Source organism: Gavialis gangeticus, unplaced genomic scaffold (genome assembly GCF_001723915.1).
Source record: "Gavialis gangeticus isolate Ggan-Ray unplaced genomic scaffold, GavGan_comp1, whole genome shotgun sequence".
In the NCBI taxonomy this organism is placed as follows: domain Eukaryota; kingdom Metazoa; phylum Chordata; order Crocodylia; family Gavialidae; genus Gavialis; species Gavialis gangeticus.
In genome coordinates this window covers 7,934,264-7,952,054 of record NW_017729016.1, presented here as the reverse complement: position 1 = coordinate 7,952,054, position 17,791 = coordinate 7,934,264, and the positions used below count along the sequence as shown (strand labels likewise).

At 40.7% G+C, this 17,791-nt stretch overlaps 1 protein-coding gene across 1 annotated transcript in view; it reads right to left on the bottom strand.

The window, feature by feature from the left end:
* Nucleotides 1-10,438: 10,438 nt before the first annotated feature.
* UBE2I (ubiquitin conjugating enzyme E2 I) overlaps nucleotides 10,439-17,791 on the bottom strand; it is a 17,957-nt gene continuing 10,604 nt past the window's right edge. Inside the window, exons 5-7 of the mRNA XM_019512811.1 lie at nucleotides 15,014-15,123; nucleotides 14,755-14,834; nucleotides 10,439-11,098 (exon numbers count right to left, since the gene is read on the bottom strand). Coding sequence (XP_019368356.1) covers nucleotides 11,035-11,098; nucleotides 14,755-14,834; nucleotides 15,014-15,123 — 254 coding nt within the window. The 3' untranslated portion in view covers nucleotides 10,439-11,034. The remainder of the gene's footprint in view (nucleotides 11,099-14,754; nucleotides 14,835-15,013; nucleotides 15,124-17,791) is intronic.

The window sequence follows — 17,791 nt, the reverse complement described above, 5'->3', positions numbered from 1 at the left end:
TGTGCCAGAATTATTTTCTCAAACAGCTTGCCTAGGATCGAGGTAAGACTAACTGGCCTATAGTTTCCCGGGTCCTCCTTCCTCCCTTTTCTGAAGATTGGAACCACATTGGCCCTCTTCCAGTCCTCCGGCACCTCTCCAGTGCACCACGAGATTCCAGTGATGCTCTAACCAGTAAAAGGGCAGCACTAGAAGCACCACCGCTGGTTTTCATGGGAGAGGTACCCCAGTGCAACCCGGAGTTAGGCGACCTAACTCCCCGAGGGGGACAGCTTAATCTACACACCTCCCCACAGCATTTCAGACTGGCTAAGTCAGGCAGCACCTGCTCAGTTTGCTTGCTTCTGTAAATCCCAGTTGTAGGTGTTTAGCTCTCTTGACACTTTATAGAAAAGAACATGACAGGCTTGAGCTCTAGTAGACAACAGGGTCCCTATAAATTAGCTTTTGCAGTGCTCACCTGTGATGCCCCACAATCCCTTTGTGGATTTAAAATCTGGCAATACTGGGCTAAAAAAATTAGTATAAGGAATTTGACCAAAAGTGACTGCACAGCAAAATGTAAGAATATGGCAGTGGCTTTTGGGTCCTTAGCATATGATCAGATCACTATAACTATCAAATAGTCTGCTCATTTTACTCAGTGTCACTTCTTACAACTTTAATGGCTTCAGCTGAATTCCACCTGAGCACCACCACTCCAAACATCCTTGCTGTTGGCAGATTTAGATGTCTGATGCAGCTGAACAGAGACTGAGTGAACAGCAAAGTCCTGAGGCGATTAGTCAAGAATAAAAAAGAAAAAGGAATAATTTTTAAATGACATCAAGAACAGGTGAAAGTTGGATAAGATTTGAACAAATTACAATGGCAGGGTTTTGTTGTCGGTTTCAAGGTCTATGTGATTTTCCAAACCCCAGTGCATGCATGTTGGTTGATTATATGTAAGCACGTAGTTGGCTTACAAAGACATTTGGCACAAAATCAGGTACAATACTTGATAAATAACCAGTACCAACAATGTAACTGATGGGATGCCAGTAACTTAGTAATCCCCGGAAGTCAGATATACCAACCCCTCCCCAACCTTTTCTTTATGAAAAAGGAGGCAGAAATAGTAAATGAGGTACAAGTGTCCAAAATAGGTAAAAATGGCAGGTTACAGGAATATGCAAACTTCCACAGAAGCTCCATCTTAGAAAGAGAGGGAAAAGCCAAGCCAAGCCCTTCCTGCCTATGGCACATAGATACTCGTGCATATTCCCTCACTGGCTGTCATTTCTGGTTGTCTGAATGAGCCCTACTCTTTTGAAGTGCCCAGGATTGCTACGTTCAGTTTATAATGAAAAACTAATGAGAGCAACTGACGTAAGCAATTAAATTGAATTATCAGGAAAGAGGAACCATTGTTTCAAATACAGGCAGCTTGTTTCTAAGCAATACATTACTAACATTTTGCACTATTTATTTGGAACATAGAAGGTGATCTCTCAGGAAGCAGATTTCCACAGAGACTAGATTTCTTTACCTTTAATACTAGCAGCACAGCCTGAAACTTGTTAATTTTTAGCAATTCAAAATCATATTAAAAAGAAAGATAACAAAAGTGCTCCCCTTAAAAATGAGATTCACAATCATTTTCTATCATAAATATAATTAAAATATGGAAAGTCTTAGTTGCTATAGGCAAGCTCACTGGCATTTTGGAAACTACTGCTTACTATATGTGGCTTACATTCTCTTTTCTTTTCCCTGGTTAGATGTCTTTTGCGGACAAGCCAGGTCCAGTACATCAAACAATAGAATTCCTCCTCCAGAGCAGGGGCTCCAGGAAGGAAGAATCTGTTCACCGTAGCATATCTTTTAAAGAGGATACTAGGCAAGTACTTTCCCAGCCAAGAAATGTCACTGGTGCAAAGGACTTGAACAACAGGATCAGATCAGTGAACTATTTAAAGTTCATATCCTATTTATGGCAGTGGCTGGGACCAGGTATTTTGAGGGAAGGTGCCAGAAACTCAAGTGGACAATTGGAACAAATTTGTTTTGTCCCCCCGCCTCAAATTACTGTACCAAATCTGGAGGACATAATATATAGACCATGTAATATTGTTTAACCCTTTCTAATGTCACTACAGATTTTCTCATTCCTTAGATAAGAAGTGGACAGCTTATAAATACCTAAGGTTAGATGTACCTCTGAATGGCTTTTTGCAGCTTGCATTATTACATGCTGAATGTGCGACAGCCTTTCCAACCTCTGTCCACAAGACCATTTACCTTGATACCTTCAGGACTTGTGTAACATTTCCCATATCCCAGGAATTTCATTCTGAAGAATCAGTACCTAGAAACTTTAGGCACTTTCTAGGTATTTTAGACAGATATAAATCACCTTATGATTATTTCTGTAGAAAGAATGTTTGAAGCCTGAAGCATTTTATGATTGATATTTTAAATAATTTCTGCACAGCCTATATTGTTTTTTAATATCTTTTTGCACAATTTGGTTTGAGGGATTGTCATTGGCAGAATTCCCCACCTCCCCTGGCCCTTTCTGGCAGAAAATGAGCTACAGAAAAAGGACAGGCCTTGGGGGTTTGATACTTAATTCAGAGATATTTTTTTCCAAAATGAGAAGTCTCTGAAATTGAAGACACAGATTGTCTGTGATAAAGGAGTACCACAACGATCAGAAGTCTGTAACTTTTGCTGCGTCTCTTGGTAGTTTTGCAATTATTGTTCCCATGTTTCAAAGGTAGTTCTAGAGCAACGATCACTGTGACATCTGGGCAGAAAGAAACTCCCACTGAAAATACAGGCTTCTGTTGTAGTGTGATAAACCAGGACTGACCAAGGGGCAGACCGCAAGGGGTTAGCATGTGGCCTCTGGCTCTCACCTTGCTGCTGCTACCCTTATCGCTCTGACTGCAGCAGCATCTGGGGGCTTCTCCCCCCTCCTCCAGCTTCTGCTGCATGACCCTGCCCCAGGTGGTGAGGAAGCACGCTGCAGGGAGAGCCAGGGGCCCGGAGCACCCATGCAGTGCCATGCAGTGCAGAGGGAAAGCCTGCACCCATGCAGCTAAAGGCAAGGCACGGCACCATGCAGGGTGCAGCAGGACGGGGAACCTGCCCACACATTCGGCACAGCGGAGCGGGTCAGGAACACCCACACATGCATGCAGCGTGCAGCCAAGGAGAGAGAAGGAAGGCTATATGGCTCCTGATGCTGTGGCTTGTTGGGAGGATGTGGCAATAAGCTTTGCATCCGTCACTAGGGACATTTGGAACTTAACCATGACAGAATGGATAGAAAGCTTCTGTTGCTCCAGGAGTGTTGGCCTCTCACACCTACAAGGAAATTCCCTTTTGATTTTTAGCTCTTTAGGATCTATGATGCACAGTTTAGTGATTTTAATTTCATACATCAGAGGAAAAAGCATGTGCAAACCAGTATGTTAAAGTAATATATGGTGCAAATCTCATGCCGCCAATAGTAAAGCATCCTCAGAGTTTCTAAATATCATGCAGTGCAATTTCCTAACTCAAAAACTGTTGTGTCTGAGACAGATGAATTCTATATTAGACCTCACCTTAATAAAGAGGAACTGAGTTAAGGACAACGAAAAGGGATTTTTTTTCAAATATCAGTAATAAAAGAACCTTAATAATGATAGTGTCCCATTATTGGGAGACAGTGGCAGATGACTTCAACAGTAATTCAGAAAAGGCAGAAACATTTAATAAATATTTTTGTTCTGCATTTAAGAAAAAGCCACATTATATCATCATTCTGTGAAGTGACAAGACACTTCTCATTTAACTATAATGAAGGAAAGTGGTAAGCATCTACTACTAACCTAGATTTAGAAGTTTTAAAAAGATGAACAAGAAGCTCCGTGGACCACTAAGTTTCTATTATAGCTTTTGAAACACAAAAGAAGTTCCAAAGGACAGGAAGAAAGTTAACATTGTACCAATGTTTTAAAAGGATAAATGAGATGACCAGAATAATTACAGACCCCGTCATCCTGACATCAGTCCTAGGTAAAATAATGGGGTGGCTGATATGGGACTGAATTGAAAAAGCATAAAAGGAGGGAATATACATTTATGGAAAATAGATCTGATCAAATTAATTCAATATCTCTTTTTGATGAGATTACAAGTTTGACGGCTAAAAATAAGTGCGCCAATGTAATACACCTAGAATTCTGTGCATTATTTGACTTGGTGTTATATAACACTGAATTTTGTACCACTAGTTCTACAACCTGGAACAGATTAAATGGATTAAAATCTGGTCATCTGTCAAGTCTCAAAACATAATTGTAAATTAAGTGGGTGTGTTTCTACAGAGGTCCTGCTGAGGTCAGTTCTTGGTTCTACAGTATTGAACCTTTCAATGACCTGGAAGAAGATATAAAATCGTAACTGATAACAGCTCAGGAACTTCATCTTAAAAAGGAGCAACTCAAAAAAAAAAAAGGACTTGGGGCTGTGATGGATAAATCAGCAGAACATGAGCTCCCTGTGAGATAGAGTCAAAGGACTTGCATAATCCTTGGATCTATAAGAATTGAACCTGGAGGAGGAGGAAGAAGAGAAGGGAGTATATTAACTCTGTATTTGCCACTGACAATACTACTGGAATGTTGTATCCAGTTCTGCAGTCCAAAATCCAATGGTATTGATAAACTAAAGTTTTCCAGAGATCCACAGATTGGAAACCTACCTTACAGTAAGCAACTCCAGAAGCTCAAACTGTTTAACCCAAAAATTAGTTCAAGGGGCAATTTGGTTGTTCTCAATAATTGCCTACATAGGATGCAGACATTCGATGCTAGATAGTTGTCTAGCAGACAGAAGTGAAACAAATCAATGGCTTGAAAATTAAATTAAAATCCAGACTAAACATCAGACCCACATTTTTAACACTGAAGTAATTAACCACTGGAACAATTTACCCAAGGCTGTGGGTAACTCTTCATTTTTAAATTCAAAATTCAAGAAGTTTCAGTATATATGTCCGAGGTCAAACTGGAATCAATCCAGGGCAGTCTTAGTGGCCTCTGCAAGAGATTGACCTACATGGCCCCTTCTGACATTATAATGTGCAACTTTATACAGTGGGCACAAGTTACTTGACACAGGTATACGAGGCACCGGCCAGTTTTAAGTGTCCCTACTCCAACTAATTAGCCATAATAACATAACTTATCCTAGTGATCTTATTCATGTACAGACTTTTGCACACACAAACTATTTGACTAAAGGACGGCATCATCGTCCTTGATTCTTAAAGCCATATCCATAAGCACCAACAGTAGCATTCACTTACCCAGTCAAGCTGAAATACAGCTCATCTTATCAACATGCATCTAGGGAACGTAATAAGAAACTGATTTATCAAGGCTATTTTGTAGATATTAGAACTTTTTTTTCAACCCAAGGGCTTGCAGAGTAAGCTAGGAGTCTACTCACCTCACTCCCACAGAATGAATCAAACTGCAGTCCCTTCAGTTCAGATTTTCCAGAAGTGTTTAAAAGTAAAATATTCCAGGACAGATCCTCAGAATTACTTTGGCACCCAAATCTGCCATTCAGCCACCACCACCATCTTCAAATTGCAGCTCAGTTGTTGCCTACACCTGTAAGTGCTTAAATGCCTCCTGGTGGACAGTACAAAGCCACCTAATTGTTGACTTTACCCCACAGCACAAGCCCCAGAAATCTTGAATAGGGATACTCATAATAGTCATTCCTCCTGCAATTCCTTAGGAGTGCCCAGTGCAACCTGCACAGGTGCATGTCCTAGCCCACAACAGTCTGCTACTTGGGGCACTTGCAGAGGAGGACTGCTCCAATGTAAACCAAAGCAGTGCAGCCTAGTGCAGGGATTTTCAAACCTCCTAAATTTCCTGTCACTCCTGCTGTGGCACTGTTACCCCTGGCTCTGTGAACACTGTGAACTGCCACAGAGCCAGGTGGGCTGGCTTGGCAATGGCAGCACACCGCCATTACCCATCTCTTTGTGGAACCCCTGATGACTTATCACAGATACCCAGGGCTCTGCAGAACAGCTTGAAAACCACTCACCTAATGGATGGGGTACAAGACACCAGTATTTTCCTCCTGGTGCTGCCACTGGCTAGCATAGTGACCCTGAGCAAATCTTTTAACCTCCATGTCCCTTAGTCCACTCACAGCTTATGCCATGGTTCACAACTCAAATGAAACTACTTTCAGGTGTGCAACTCACATTTGACTGCTGCTTGTCAAAATGCCTTGCTCTCAGCAGCTGCAATTCTTTCAACTTTTTCATTTTGAAAATCTCCCCCTAAAATTAAACTTTGTAATTTTAAGAGCTCTTTAAGCATTTGATAAAATTAACAACAATCTTATTAAAACTATATAATCTCATTTAAAGCTTAGCTGTTATGAAATCTTAGAGATACTGGATGTGATTATAGTCCCGATGACTTTGGTGCACCCAGGATTTAACCCCTCTAATGCTTTACACTTCTGTTCACTGGGAAGCCAGTGCAAAGAACCCAAGACAAGGTTTCAGTCCTGACAGACAGAAAGCTCTTAATAGGATTAGCCCCAAGAACCTCTCTGTAACCACAACCTCCCACTCCCATTATGTTCCATTAGCATGCAGAAAGACCTGAAAAGCAAGAATGTGTCATTCTATTTTCAAATACTAGGTGGCACTGACACTACAGCCAGAGGCCCAGACAAAGTAGGTACATCATGTCTGAAATGTACTGGGACAGCCTTCAAGTTATTTCCTTCTCCAGCTCCTGAGTACCTGTGATCCAGTGCAGGAATCTGGTCCCAAAAGACTTAAATGCTACAAGAGCCGGCCATTTAGATTAACCTAAAACCAGGAGGGTTGGGATGTAGTCACCTACCATAAAACTGTTAAGAACTGTGAAATGTTAGATGTTTCCAAAGTTGACAGAATTGTTTCAGTCACCTGCTTGGAGCAGTAAGGTATGAAAACTGACAGATGCTTCCAAGGGGAGGGGAATCTTGGTGTACTCCTTGGAAAGAAACACATAATCGCTCCTTTTCCACACAATATAACCCAACAGAAAGCAACAAAATTGCAACTAAAGCAATACATGAAAAGAAAAAAATCCTATATTAAGTTATGGAAGATACTTAAAATCAGTGGATTCTTCAGATAGAACTCTTGGGGACATAACCCACTTTTTCACAGATTTCAAGGGAAGCATAACTTTAAATATAAATGTTAATAATACTAAAATGAAATTCAGTAACTGAAACTGGGATAGACCTGATGAAGAATATCTTGCATTCAAAAGATTGTCTAGCTCTATCCCAACTATACAGTTAGTCCAACAGGAGATATCCTAAGAAGTCCTCATCTCACATAATTTCTGGACCATCATGGCTACAACTTCACTCTTCCACTACAAAAATCTTCTAATAAAGCCAAGTGTTATGCTAGAAGAATCCTATCTTTGGTCTTAAACAGTTACTGTTTGTTAGATATTAATGCTAATATTCTAACTGAATAATTCATCTTGTTTTATATGCCAGTTATGTATTATTAGTCTAACCAGTATGCAGTGAGGCCTGCTTAAATGCACAATCCCAGGATTGGAAAAAAAAAAAAAACTATTTACCCCAGAGTGTGTATTTACTAGCACTCAATGTAAGTGCTCATTAAGAATAGGAACAGCCTGTGCTCTGGTTTAACCCCTCATTAGTTACCTTTTCCTCACATGTCCTATGACTAACAGCAGCCTTGAAATGAAGACTTTTCAGGTATGGACATATATTTTAGGGCATGCTACAGCTTGTGGATCAGCTGTTCCCTGTTAAGTCTGCAGAACCCTTAGCTATATCACCCTACCCCTTATTCTGAAAGAAGCAGAATTAAAACTGGAGCAGATTTCCCACACTTGTAAGATTATAGATCATGCAGATGTAGTAGTGGCATCCCAATAGCTTGTATCGGTATCCTTTGACATTAAGGTCATAGGAAAGTAGGGCTGGAAGGGAACTCAAGATCATCTAGTCCAGGCCCCCTGGTTAAGGCAGGATTGTCCCAGACTGAACAGTCCCAGCCACGTATCTGTCCAATCAGCTCTTGAAAATTTCCAAGGATGGAGATTCCACAGTTTCTGCAGGCAGCCTGTTCCAATGCTTGACCCACTCTCAAAATCAGAAAATTCCTCCCCATCTCCAACCTGCATTTCCTCTGCTGCAGTTCAAGTCCATCGCTCCTAGTCCTGTCCCCTACAGCCATAGGGAAAAGCCCATCCCCATCCTCTCTGTAATTGTCCTTCAGGTATTTGAAGACAGTTATCAAATCCCCCACCCCCCTTCCGTCTTCTCTTCTCGATTAAATAACCCTACCTCTTTCAGCCTTTCATTGTAAGTCCTGCTTCCCAGGCCTCTAATCATTTTTGTCACTGCACTGGACTCTCTCCAATCCATCCACATCCTTCTTGAAGTATGGGGCCCAAAACTGGACCCAGTCTGCAGATGAGGCCTCACCACCACTGAACAGAGGGAAAGAATCAACTCCCCTTAATCTGCAAGTGACCCTCCTGTTGATACAAACCAAAATACCATTGGCACTTTTGGCAAGGAGAGCACACTGTTGGCTCATTATTCCGCTTGTTACATCTGTCTATATCCTTAGTCATTTTTCCAGTTAAGCAGTTGGAGAGAGTAAGATTACGTTACAAAGTAGACATTAGGACTGAAGTTCATATGCACTTAAGTGGTTTATGCACTTAACCAACAGGTTACAATGAAAGCAAAGGCAAAGAAATTGAGATAAACATCATGTTATAATGTATACAGTTAGAATTATTAACTTATCCAGTATGCCTATAAGTGCAGCACACCAATTACAAGAATGGCCTTTTGAGAAGCATCCTACATGTATGCAAACTGGTTCAATCACGTTATTGTTTTTGTAGTACAACAGCTACACTGAACATGCTGCTGAGTAAAGAAAGCATTTTTGCCTCAGAAAGTATCAGCTGTACATACTTGAAAATACGTTTATTGATCCATTTTTCAAAGATCCCAAAAGTTAGACAACATCTTCCTAACCACCACTTTGTATAGGAGCACATAAGACAGTAGTCTATGTGGTTTCAGGGAAGGTCAAACAGAACATCTGACACAGCTTCTTTCGCCTGAACTGTACTTTCAATTAGTAAATCAGCAGAAGGAAAGTCAGTTACTTCCATGGGGCCAGCATTTCATACCTTTTTAGGCAAACTGGATCAGGGACTGTGGGTAGTAAATCTTTTCCTCATTCATGATAAAAAGAATTTCCTTAACTTATTCTGCATTGATCAATCAATTCAACTTTTTGTTAAGTGATATATATGAATACCCAGTTACCAAAAATGATGTTACGCACTACTCACAGAAAGTGGAAAGATGAAAGCAAGGGAGATAAGGTTGAAAGCTGAGTTCTGTCTTTGGTTATGACAGTTAATGTAAAAACATTCCCTAAAATTTACAAACCTACTATCTCTTGGTAAAAATGGGACTATAAATATAATAGGGAAATACAGTTATATTTCAAAGCAAGTCCAGCTGTGGCTTTACATTTTAGATATAGTGAAGCTTTTGTCATTTCATCATCAGTTTGGTAGAATTACCTGTGCAAAAAAGGAAGTGTGGGAAATAAGTCTATGAATGCTGTTACATTTCAGACTTGGTGCAAGGAAATTTCCTTGGGGCAAGGAAAAGAAGGGTCTCTTTAAATTTAAAAACTCTTCTCTTAGTCATAAGAGTTAAGTTATAAACATAGGCAAGAACTTTGCCCCTTCTCCCAATGTTACGTTCATTGACTTTCAGATAATGGTTCTCTCTCTTTTTTTTTTTAAAGCAGTCATTTAAAAACTGTAGATTCTAAAAATTACCTCAACACTTTCAGCAAAATAGTCTTTATTATATACAGTTCAATCTAGCTTACTATTCTTTAGGTTCAATACTTACATATTTTGTTTTAAAACATTCCAATTTGTAAACCCTCACTCCAAACTGGTTATATCAATAACTGAATCTATAGAATTAATATACAGAATAGTAGTGCATCTTGCTATCAGTCTATTGTTATATTTATAATCCAGTTACAGTACTGACCACTTTAACCAATCTAGCTAACAATATGCTAGTTGGAGCTTACTCTTCGTAAAAGATTTCAGGAATGGATTTAAAAGTAATTAAGTTTGTGTAACCTTTACTCCAGAGAATAGAGTTAAAAGGGGGCAACTTCTACAACAGATGACAATGAGAGAGATGGAACGTTATCAACGGCTTCTACAAAGGGACAGAAGGAGAGAGGGGTGGAATCTACTAAATTTTGTCTGAGACTGTTTAACAGGAAGCCCTTCCTCCTTTTAATTGTTTTAATGAAGATAATGAAACAAAAACCTTTATATAAACAGTTTATTTACTCTAAACAGCAACACAGACAAAAACGCCATATAAACACAAAGGAAGTGATGCAGAATCAAGATGCTGGCTGACTTTGGATCTCAGAGGCTCTTAAGCAATAACAACCTAGTTTCTGAAAGATAGAAAAACAAATTAAGGGGAGGGAAGGGGGTGGAGGGCATGATTTTTTCATACAGCCAGCTAGAGGCTAAATATAGTTCTAAACATTTTAAAGCATGCCTGCATCAGATAGCAAAGTAACTAGAGATACTAGTGAATTTATAGAAGTATAAAAGTTTATAATTTTACAGCAGTTGAAATACTGACATCAATATTAAAATAAAAGCAAGTTTTACATAACAATCAAAAATACAAAAGACTGAAGGAAGAGACCCTGTATGAAAAAACTGGGGGCAATTCAGCGAATTTAGAACTGTATACAAGTGGCGAATATGGAAAATGGCACACATACAACCCCCTCCCCTAAGTGGATATTAATTGTACATAGCAACATTAGATTTTGCAAAAATTTTGTAAACAAGTTCTTGCCAAACCAATCCCTTCCTTTTTAAGATGCTGCATGACAGGTGCTTATGATGGCGCAAACTTCTTGGCTTGTGCTCGAACCCTCTTTTCATATTCCACTCTGTTTTGGCTGGAAAGTAAAAAAAGAAAGTAATTACTTTTCAGGGGGAAAAACACAGATATCAGATACAGCAGATGTCAATCTGCACAATGAGTTCTAGGAGTTCTTATGTATGAGACTAAATTATTTCTGAAGGCAGGAGATTAGACAGAGAAGCTTCCCTATACACTTAGAGGAGCAGGGACTTGCGGAAACACAGTACACGGCAGTGAACTAGTCAGGGTACAGTTCACATACTTTGCTTCCTTGCCAAGAAGGAGGTGCTGGTTTACTGTTCTTCCCTCTCATAATGGGATGATTGTTTTTTTTCAGAACCAGGAAATGCAAAAATGAAACTGTAAAAAAGTTCTCCCAAAAAAGACGCTATCTGGTTGCCTTTTTTTAATGCTAACTTTCCCGCGCATGCGAGAAGAATCCTTGCTGGGTTTTTGGTTGGAGCTGGGTTGGTCTAAGGACATAGCAGGCAGGGCTTTTTGGGTAGATGTGGTATCTTTTATCAGATCAACTGAGTAGTTGGAAAAAAGTTCTTGGCAAGCTTTCGGGCGCAGTCATCCTGCTTCAGCCATAAGAAGTCTCTGGTGTACCGAGACTCCAAGGAATGAGAGAAGCTAAAAGTGTGACAGGTTGTCAGTGAGAAGTCTCTAAAAGAATCCTTGTTAATTTGAGGCCAGGAGAAAAACTTGATGAAAAAGATAAAATTAAAGTGTTTAAAAGGTGAAGAATTTCAACAGAAGGGTGTCAGTACTAGCTTTTATCACTAGACACCTACATCCACAACTCAGAATTTCATCCTAGCCTCTATTTGACAATGCTTTGCACCACAGATAAGTACTGAGTTCAGTACACGTGGCAAGCATCCTGAAGCTTATTACAAAAGCAGGTGCTGCTTCTAGGTAAAGAGGAACAACTATGAGAACTGCCCTTAAAATCTTCTGCGAATGACCATACAAGTTCTAATTAAATGTTCCAAAAGGAAAGGCAGAGAAATGGCCAACCTGAATAAGTAGGTGGCAGAATTCCAGAGCTTCTTTTTTGCCACCACATTCTGCATCAGCAGTAAATAAATGCCAGCTCACGACTAAACAATCAAAGGGTTAAATGAGAAAGATCTCTGCTACAGAGTAACAGCTCATGTGTCCAAAACTACACATTTCCTTTAAAAAGGTCATTTGGAATCCACTTTGATTAGAAGGGGGCATCAAATCTTACAACCTGGCAGTTTGGGCAAGACAGATCACTAGTATTTGCACAAAAGGTGTGTTTGTTGCAGGAAAAAGGAAACAGATTATTTTGAGAAGTGGGACATGACCACAACTTTGTGGACGCATCACACTGGTAGATGGATGTTCAGCTCACGCTTGCTTAGCAAAACTGGCAGGCAGAAAATATGACATCTCATTAAGTTCTCTTCACACACTGGAGTCATAATAGTTTTCTTCTAAAGCTTCCTAGATTGCACATGGAACAATTTAACTGGCAAGTTAAAGTGATGTGCTTTCTCCTCAAAATTTCACAATCTTTTTCCGCCATAGAAGCCTGCCAGCTATCATCTCTTGCCTTAGCAGGTCTGTATAAGTGTGTACTTGAACTTAGTTTCTCCCATCTAACAAGGAAAGACAGGAATATTCTAGTAACAGTGCTTAAAATGCCATTAGTCTTACAGAGCAACAGATCAGCAGTTAAGACAGTAAGCCACCAGTACAAATCTGAACAATTTATTTTCTTGAATACAAATATAACAGTTCAATTTAAAAGACCTGTTTAAACATTATCACATCTTCCCATGTATTTATTTACCAGATCAAGTTGCAAATGCATGTGACCTCTTGCTCTCTGGGTAATTTCTCACAACACCAATTATTCATTAAGAGTAACAGTGACCTGGACTATCACCACGGTACACATACAAGTCAGACATCCTTTTAGCTACTCTGCAGCCTATGAAGATATGACACACTTGGGTCAGTCTACTTTTAAGATACACTTCCATCTGATGAAATCCCTCTAGACGTAGGAAGACTTGTGAGCTAGCATCCATGCACCTCACTTTGAGTGTTCTGGGTTTTAATCTCAAGTTAAAAATCAAGTTTTGGCTTTACACATACACAAGAGGTATTGCAATTCAGTAGGTGTCCCTTGTTCTGGAGATGACGACTGCTGGAACTGATGCAGTTATGAGGAACGGAAATTGGATGGATATAGCTGAAGAGCCTCTATACAGCTGTAGAAAAGCTTTAACAAGCCCTGCTCCAGGTCTTCTACAGCCCAGTTCTATACAAGAGACTTGTAAGAATGTATGCAAGTTCCTCACAGTTTTATTTTATTTTTGCTAAGAACTAAGCACATAGAAACTACTACTTTCATCTCTTGTAACTAGGTTCTTAGCTGGAAACTTGATGCTTATTATGTTAATGTCAACAAGAGACTGCAGACAAAAGGAGCTTGACTTTATACAAGAGTCCTGTTTTCCTTTTGTGGTGGTACTTGTCTAGAACCTGCCCTTTGTAGTTCACTATGAATGGGGGGTGAGTTGGGGGTAGAGCTGGGACAAATATTTTAACACAGAATATCCTCCTCCAGATAGATTCCCCTCACAAAAACAAAGGACTTGTTTTTGCTCAAAGCTGGTATGACGTGCTCCAGTTGATGAGTAAAATTCAGATTCCCATTTGGTGGTATGATTTTAAAACAAATTTTACTCCACACGCATTGTCTCCCAGCAGCTTACTTTTAAGTATAACCTGCCTCGTATTCCTTTACCTTTAAAAATCAAGGAATGCACAGTCTAGACTCTTGCCTCGAGCTCCTGTCCCTAGCTGTATGCAGGATCTTCTCCCATCCTGTGCCTGCATTCACTGATATTGAAGAATCTACTGAGGTTCTCTCAACTTTAAAGCCCAGTCCTCCACCCTTATCCTTCCTTGATCCTGATGGCCCCATGACACTAACTCTGCCCTCTAGGGTCAGCAGATCCAAGTGTTTCCAGAACTTGGCACTTTTCCATCATTACTGTCCAAGATCAGGGAGGGGGGAGGGGAGGAAGAGGGTTAGCTTGGAATCCCACAGCTTTCATTTGAACCTTTGATTTCCTCATTTCCAGCCTTGATTACTGGGACTTTGCACCATTTAAGCCTGTGCAAAATGCAGACCCAAAGTTACTTCCATTATTTTTCCCTTCAAACATATTACGTATGTTTCAAGTCCTTCCAATGGCTCCCTTTATCACAAGCTCAAAACAGTTTTAAGCTCACTAATTAAATCTTTCCTGGAAACCAACTTGCCCACAGAACCTGCCATTAAGTACCAGTTTGTCAGGTGGTAAGCTACAACTGTACAAACAACTAGTATCCATGACTTGCTACCTTATATTTCCTTTTCTTTGCCTCTATCATTGTTTCATTTAATTGCCATGCTTTGTCCTTATCCCAGCCTGTCAGCTGTTTAGAAGTGGTAACTCTAGACATATCTATGCAGCACAATGGGAACTTGATTCCTGACTGAGGCCACTGTGCTGTTATAACAGCAGCACAAGGTAAGGGACCTTCAGTATAAACTTTTACCTGACGCTGCGGCATAAGAAAACACCTTGGAAATTCAGGTCATTGAACAGACCAAAAAATTACCGTCTAGGGGCTGATTCATATGCATGTGAAAAAAGCACTAACCAGTAAATTGTGTAAGCCTCTGCTTGAGCTGGGTCTTGAATATTTGGTTCATTTAGAAGTTCTTGTATTCCTAACAAGATCTGTTTGAGAGATGGAGTACAAAGAGTCAGTTGTATAAGTAATACTATGAAACATGCAATTCAGAACTTTTTATAAAAAAGCATGATGAAGCATCCATATCACATCTTGAATTCTCACAACATGACAAAGCAAGCAATGGTACATATGTCTGAAGTTTAAAACAGAAAAAGTTTATGACCTGTTTAATTGTGATTGCTGGCCTCCAATCCTTGTCCTCCTCTAAGATAGAGAGGCACACTGTGCCTGAAGGATACACATTTGGATGGAATAACGGAGGTTCAAATTTACCTAAGACAGAAGATGGATGACAGTTCTTTATGTGAAAAAAACCTAAGATTCTTGGATCAATTCTTAAGTCAAAATATTTAAAAAAACTGGCATCTATTAATGGTGGACACTTTTCCCTACCACAACCCCCTAGTGCAAAACACCCCAGAAAACACCCCAGTTACAGTATTTGTTGGATTTCTGCAGTGCAGTAACTATTAGTCCTTCCTCACTTCTTGGATCAAAACATTAGAATTCACCCCAGGCTACTTTGGTCCCAGATGAACAGGACAGGTAGTCTAGGCTAAGATACAAAGAAGTTCTGGTATGGATAGACAGTAGGTATTAGCATCAATAGGCACTGACATTTTGAAGGCAAAAAACAGGTCCCAAAACAAGTAGCGCTGCATGCACCAGCTGTCACACTGGAAGAGAATCTTCCCTGTTATTTCAAACATCATCACACAGTTCAGTTGTATACCTGCCTCTCTCTCCCCTCCTGCCATCCTCCCGCCCCCACTGCTTTTTTTAAAAAACACAAAGAAACATGAATGAATTTTGGTCCTAAAAATCAAATTTTGTTTCTTTAATAGCCCCACAGTCTGTACTAGGCTTAAATGCAAAGCAACAGATAACCTACCTTGAAGCAAAACACTAATAAGCGAACGCTGAATATACTTTTTTCTGCACTGCACCATGGCTTTAAGCAAGATTTAACCTATAATAAAATTTATGGTTAACAAGTTGGTCAGTTGACCAGTCAAATAATGTCCATTGACTGGTCAACTGACCACTACAATTTGACCAAAGTCAAAAATTGTCAAATGTACTCTGAAGCCAAGAGTGCACTGGCATAGGTGGTATCTTTTTTATTGCATCAGTGTCATCTGTTAGCAAGGGCAGAAGCAAGGACTTCTTGCCCCTCGGTCCTGCACATAGACACATTCTCCATTTAGAACTCCTCTCTCCTGAGCCACATGTGGCTGCAGGAGCTACTCTCTAGTCAAGGAAGAACCAAAGCCAGCTACATAAAAAAAGGTTCTCCTAATGGCCAGCTGCTATGAATGCAGACATTTCCAAAAGCAACATGGTACTCCTGGGGAAGAACGATCAACAATATAAATACAAAATGGGTGAGACCTGGATGGATGGTAGCACTTCAGAGAAAGATCTAAGCATCTTAGTAGATCAGACTTGGTACAAGTCTGCAGTGAGATGCAGCTACACAAAATGTGAATGCCATTGTGGGACACATCAACAGAAGCATTACATGCAAAATATAGGACATGACAGTACCTCAACTTTAGTTAGGCTTCATCTAAGAGTAGTGTGTGCAGTTTTGGGCTCTACATTTTAAAAAAGGATCCGGCAAAGTTAGAAAGGGTCCAGAGGCAGGCAACAAAAAATGATAAAGCACTTGGTAGGCAAGTCATACAAAGAGAGGTTGAAGGAAACAGACAAGTTCAGAGGCATTTAAGAGGAGACATGGCAGCAGCCTTCAAATACCTGAAGGTCTGCCATAAAGAAGGAGGAAAACATCTTTTCTCTCTTGCTGCTGAGAGTTGGACACAGACCACCAGCTTGAAGTTGTAGCCAACTTGGTTTAGATTAGGTACCAGGAAAAACGTCTTCACTGTTAGAACAGTAGGGCAGTGGAACAGACTGCCTAAGGAAGCTGTAGACTCCACCACTGGAGGTGTTCAAAAAGAGGTTGCACAGACATTAGTCAGGGATGACGTAGGAGAAGTTATGCCTACGTTTTACTATGAGAATTTCCATGCTTCTGGGCTTTGCCAATTGCCACATAGGGTTGTGAGGGAATTTTTTCCCCTCCTGCTGCTACACGCATCGGGGGCGTTTTTTAAGCCTCCGTCAGAGGCATTGGGTATTGACTGCAGCCAAGGCTGGGGATTTTGACTGGGATGTGCTGATGCTCCTGCTGGGACTTAAACCTGGAGAGATTCCTGGCTAAAGGGTCTTACCCCTCTGCTTACAGTCAGACCAATTGCCATATTTGGGGTCAGGAAGGAATTTTACCCCATGGTCAGACTGGTATGGACTGTGGGGGTTTTGCCTTCCTTTGTAGCAGGGTGTGGGACCCTTTTCCTTGGATTTCTCTAGCATATTTTTATGTCACACTTGCAGCAGTGTGACAGTGGGGGCCACTGTCCTCCTGCTGTACCTGTGGCAGATTAGGGTGTTAAGTCTCGTGGCTGTGTTAGGGACGACTACAGTTTTACTTCCATTAGACAGTGGATTCAGATCACAGAATCACAGAAGTTGGGTTGAAGGGACCTTGTAGATCTTCAAGTCTGACCCCCTGCCTGGGCAGGAGAAAAAAACTGGGCTCAAAAGATCCCAGCTAGGTAGGCATCAAGCCTCCTCTTAAAGACCCCCAGGGTAGGAGCCAGCACCACTTCCCTCGGAAGTTGGTTCCAGCTCCTAGTCGCCCTCACTGGGAAGTAGTTCTTACGGATGTGTAATCTAAACCTCCTCTCCAACAACTTGTGGCCGTTATTCCTTGTTATGCCGGGGGGGGGGAGGTGCTAGGGGAAACAAGGTCTCTCCCAAACCCTTCTGGTCTCCCCTAGTGAGTTTATAGACGGTCACCAGGTCCCCACTCAGCCTTCTCTTGTGAAGGGTGAACAGGTTCAGGTCCCGCAGTCTCTCATTGTAGGGTCTGCCCTGT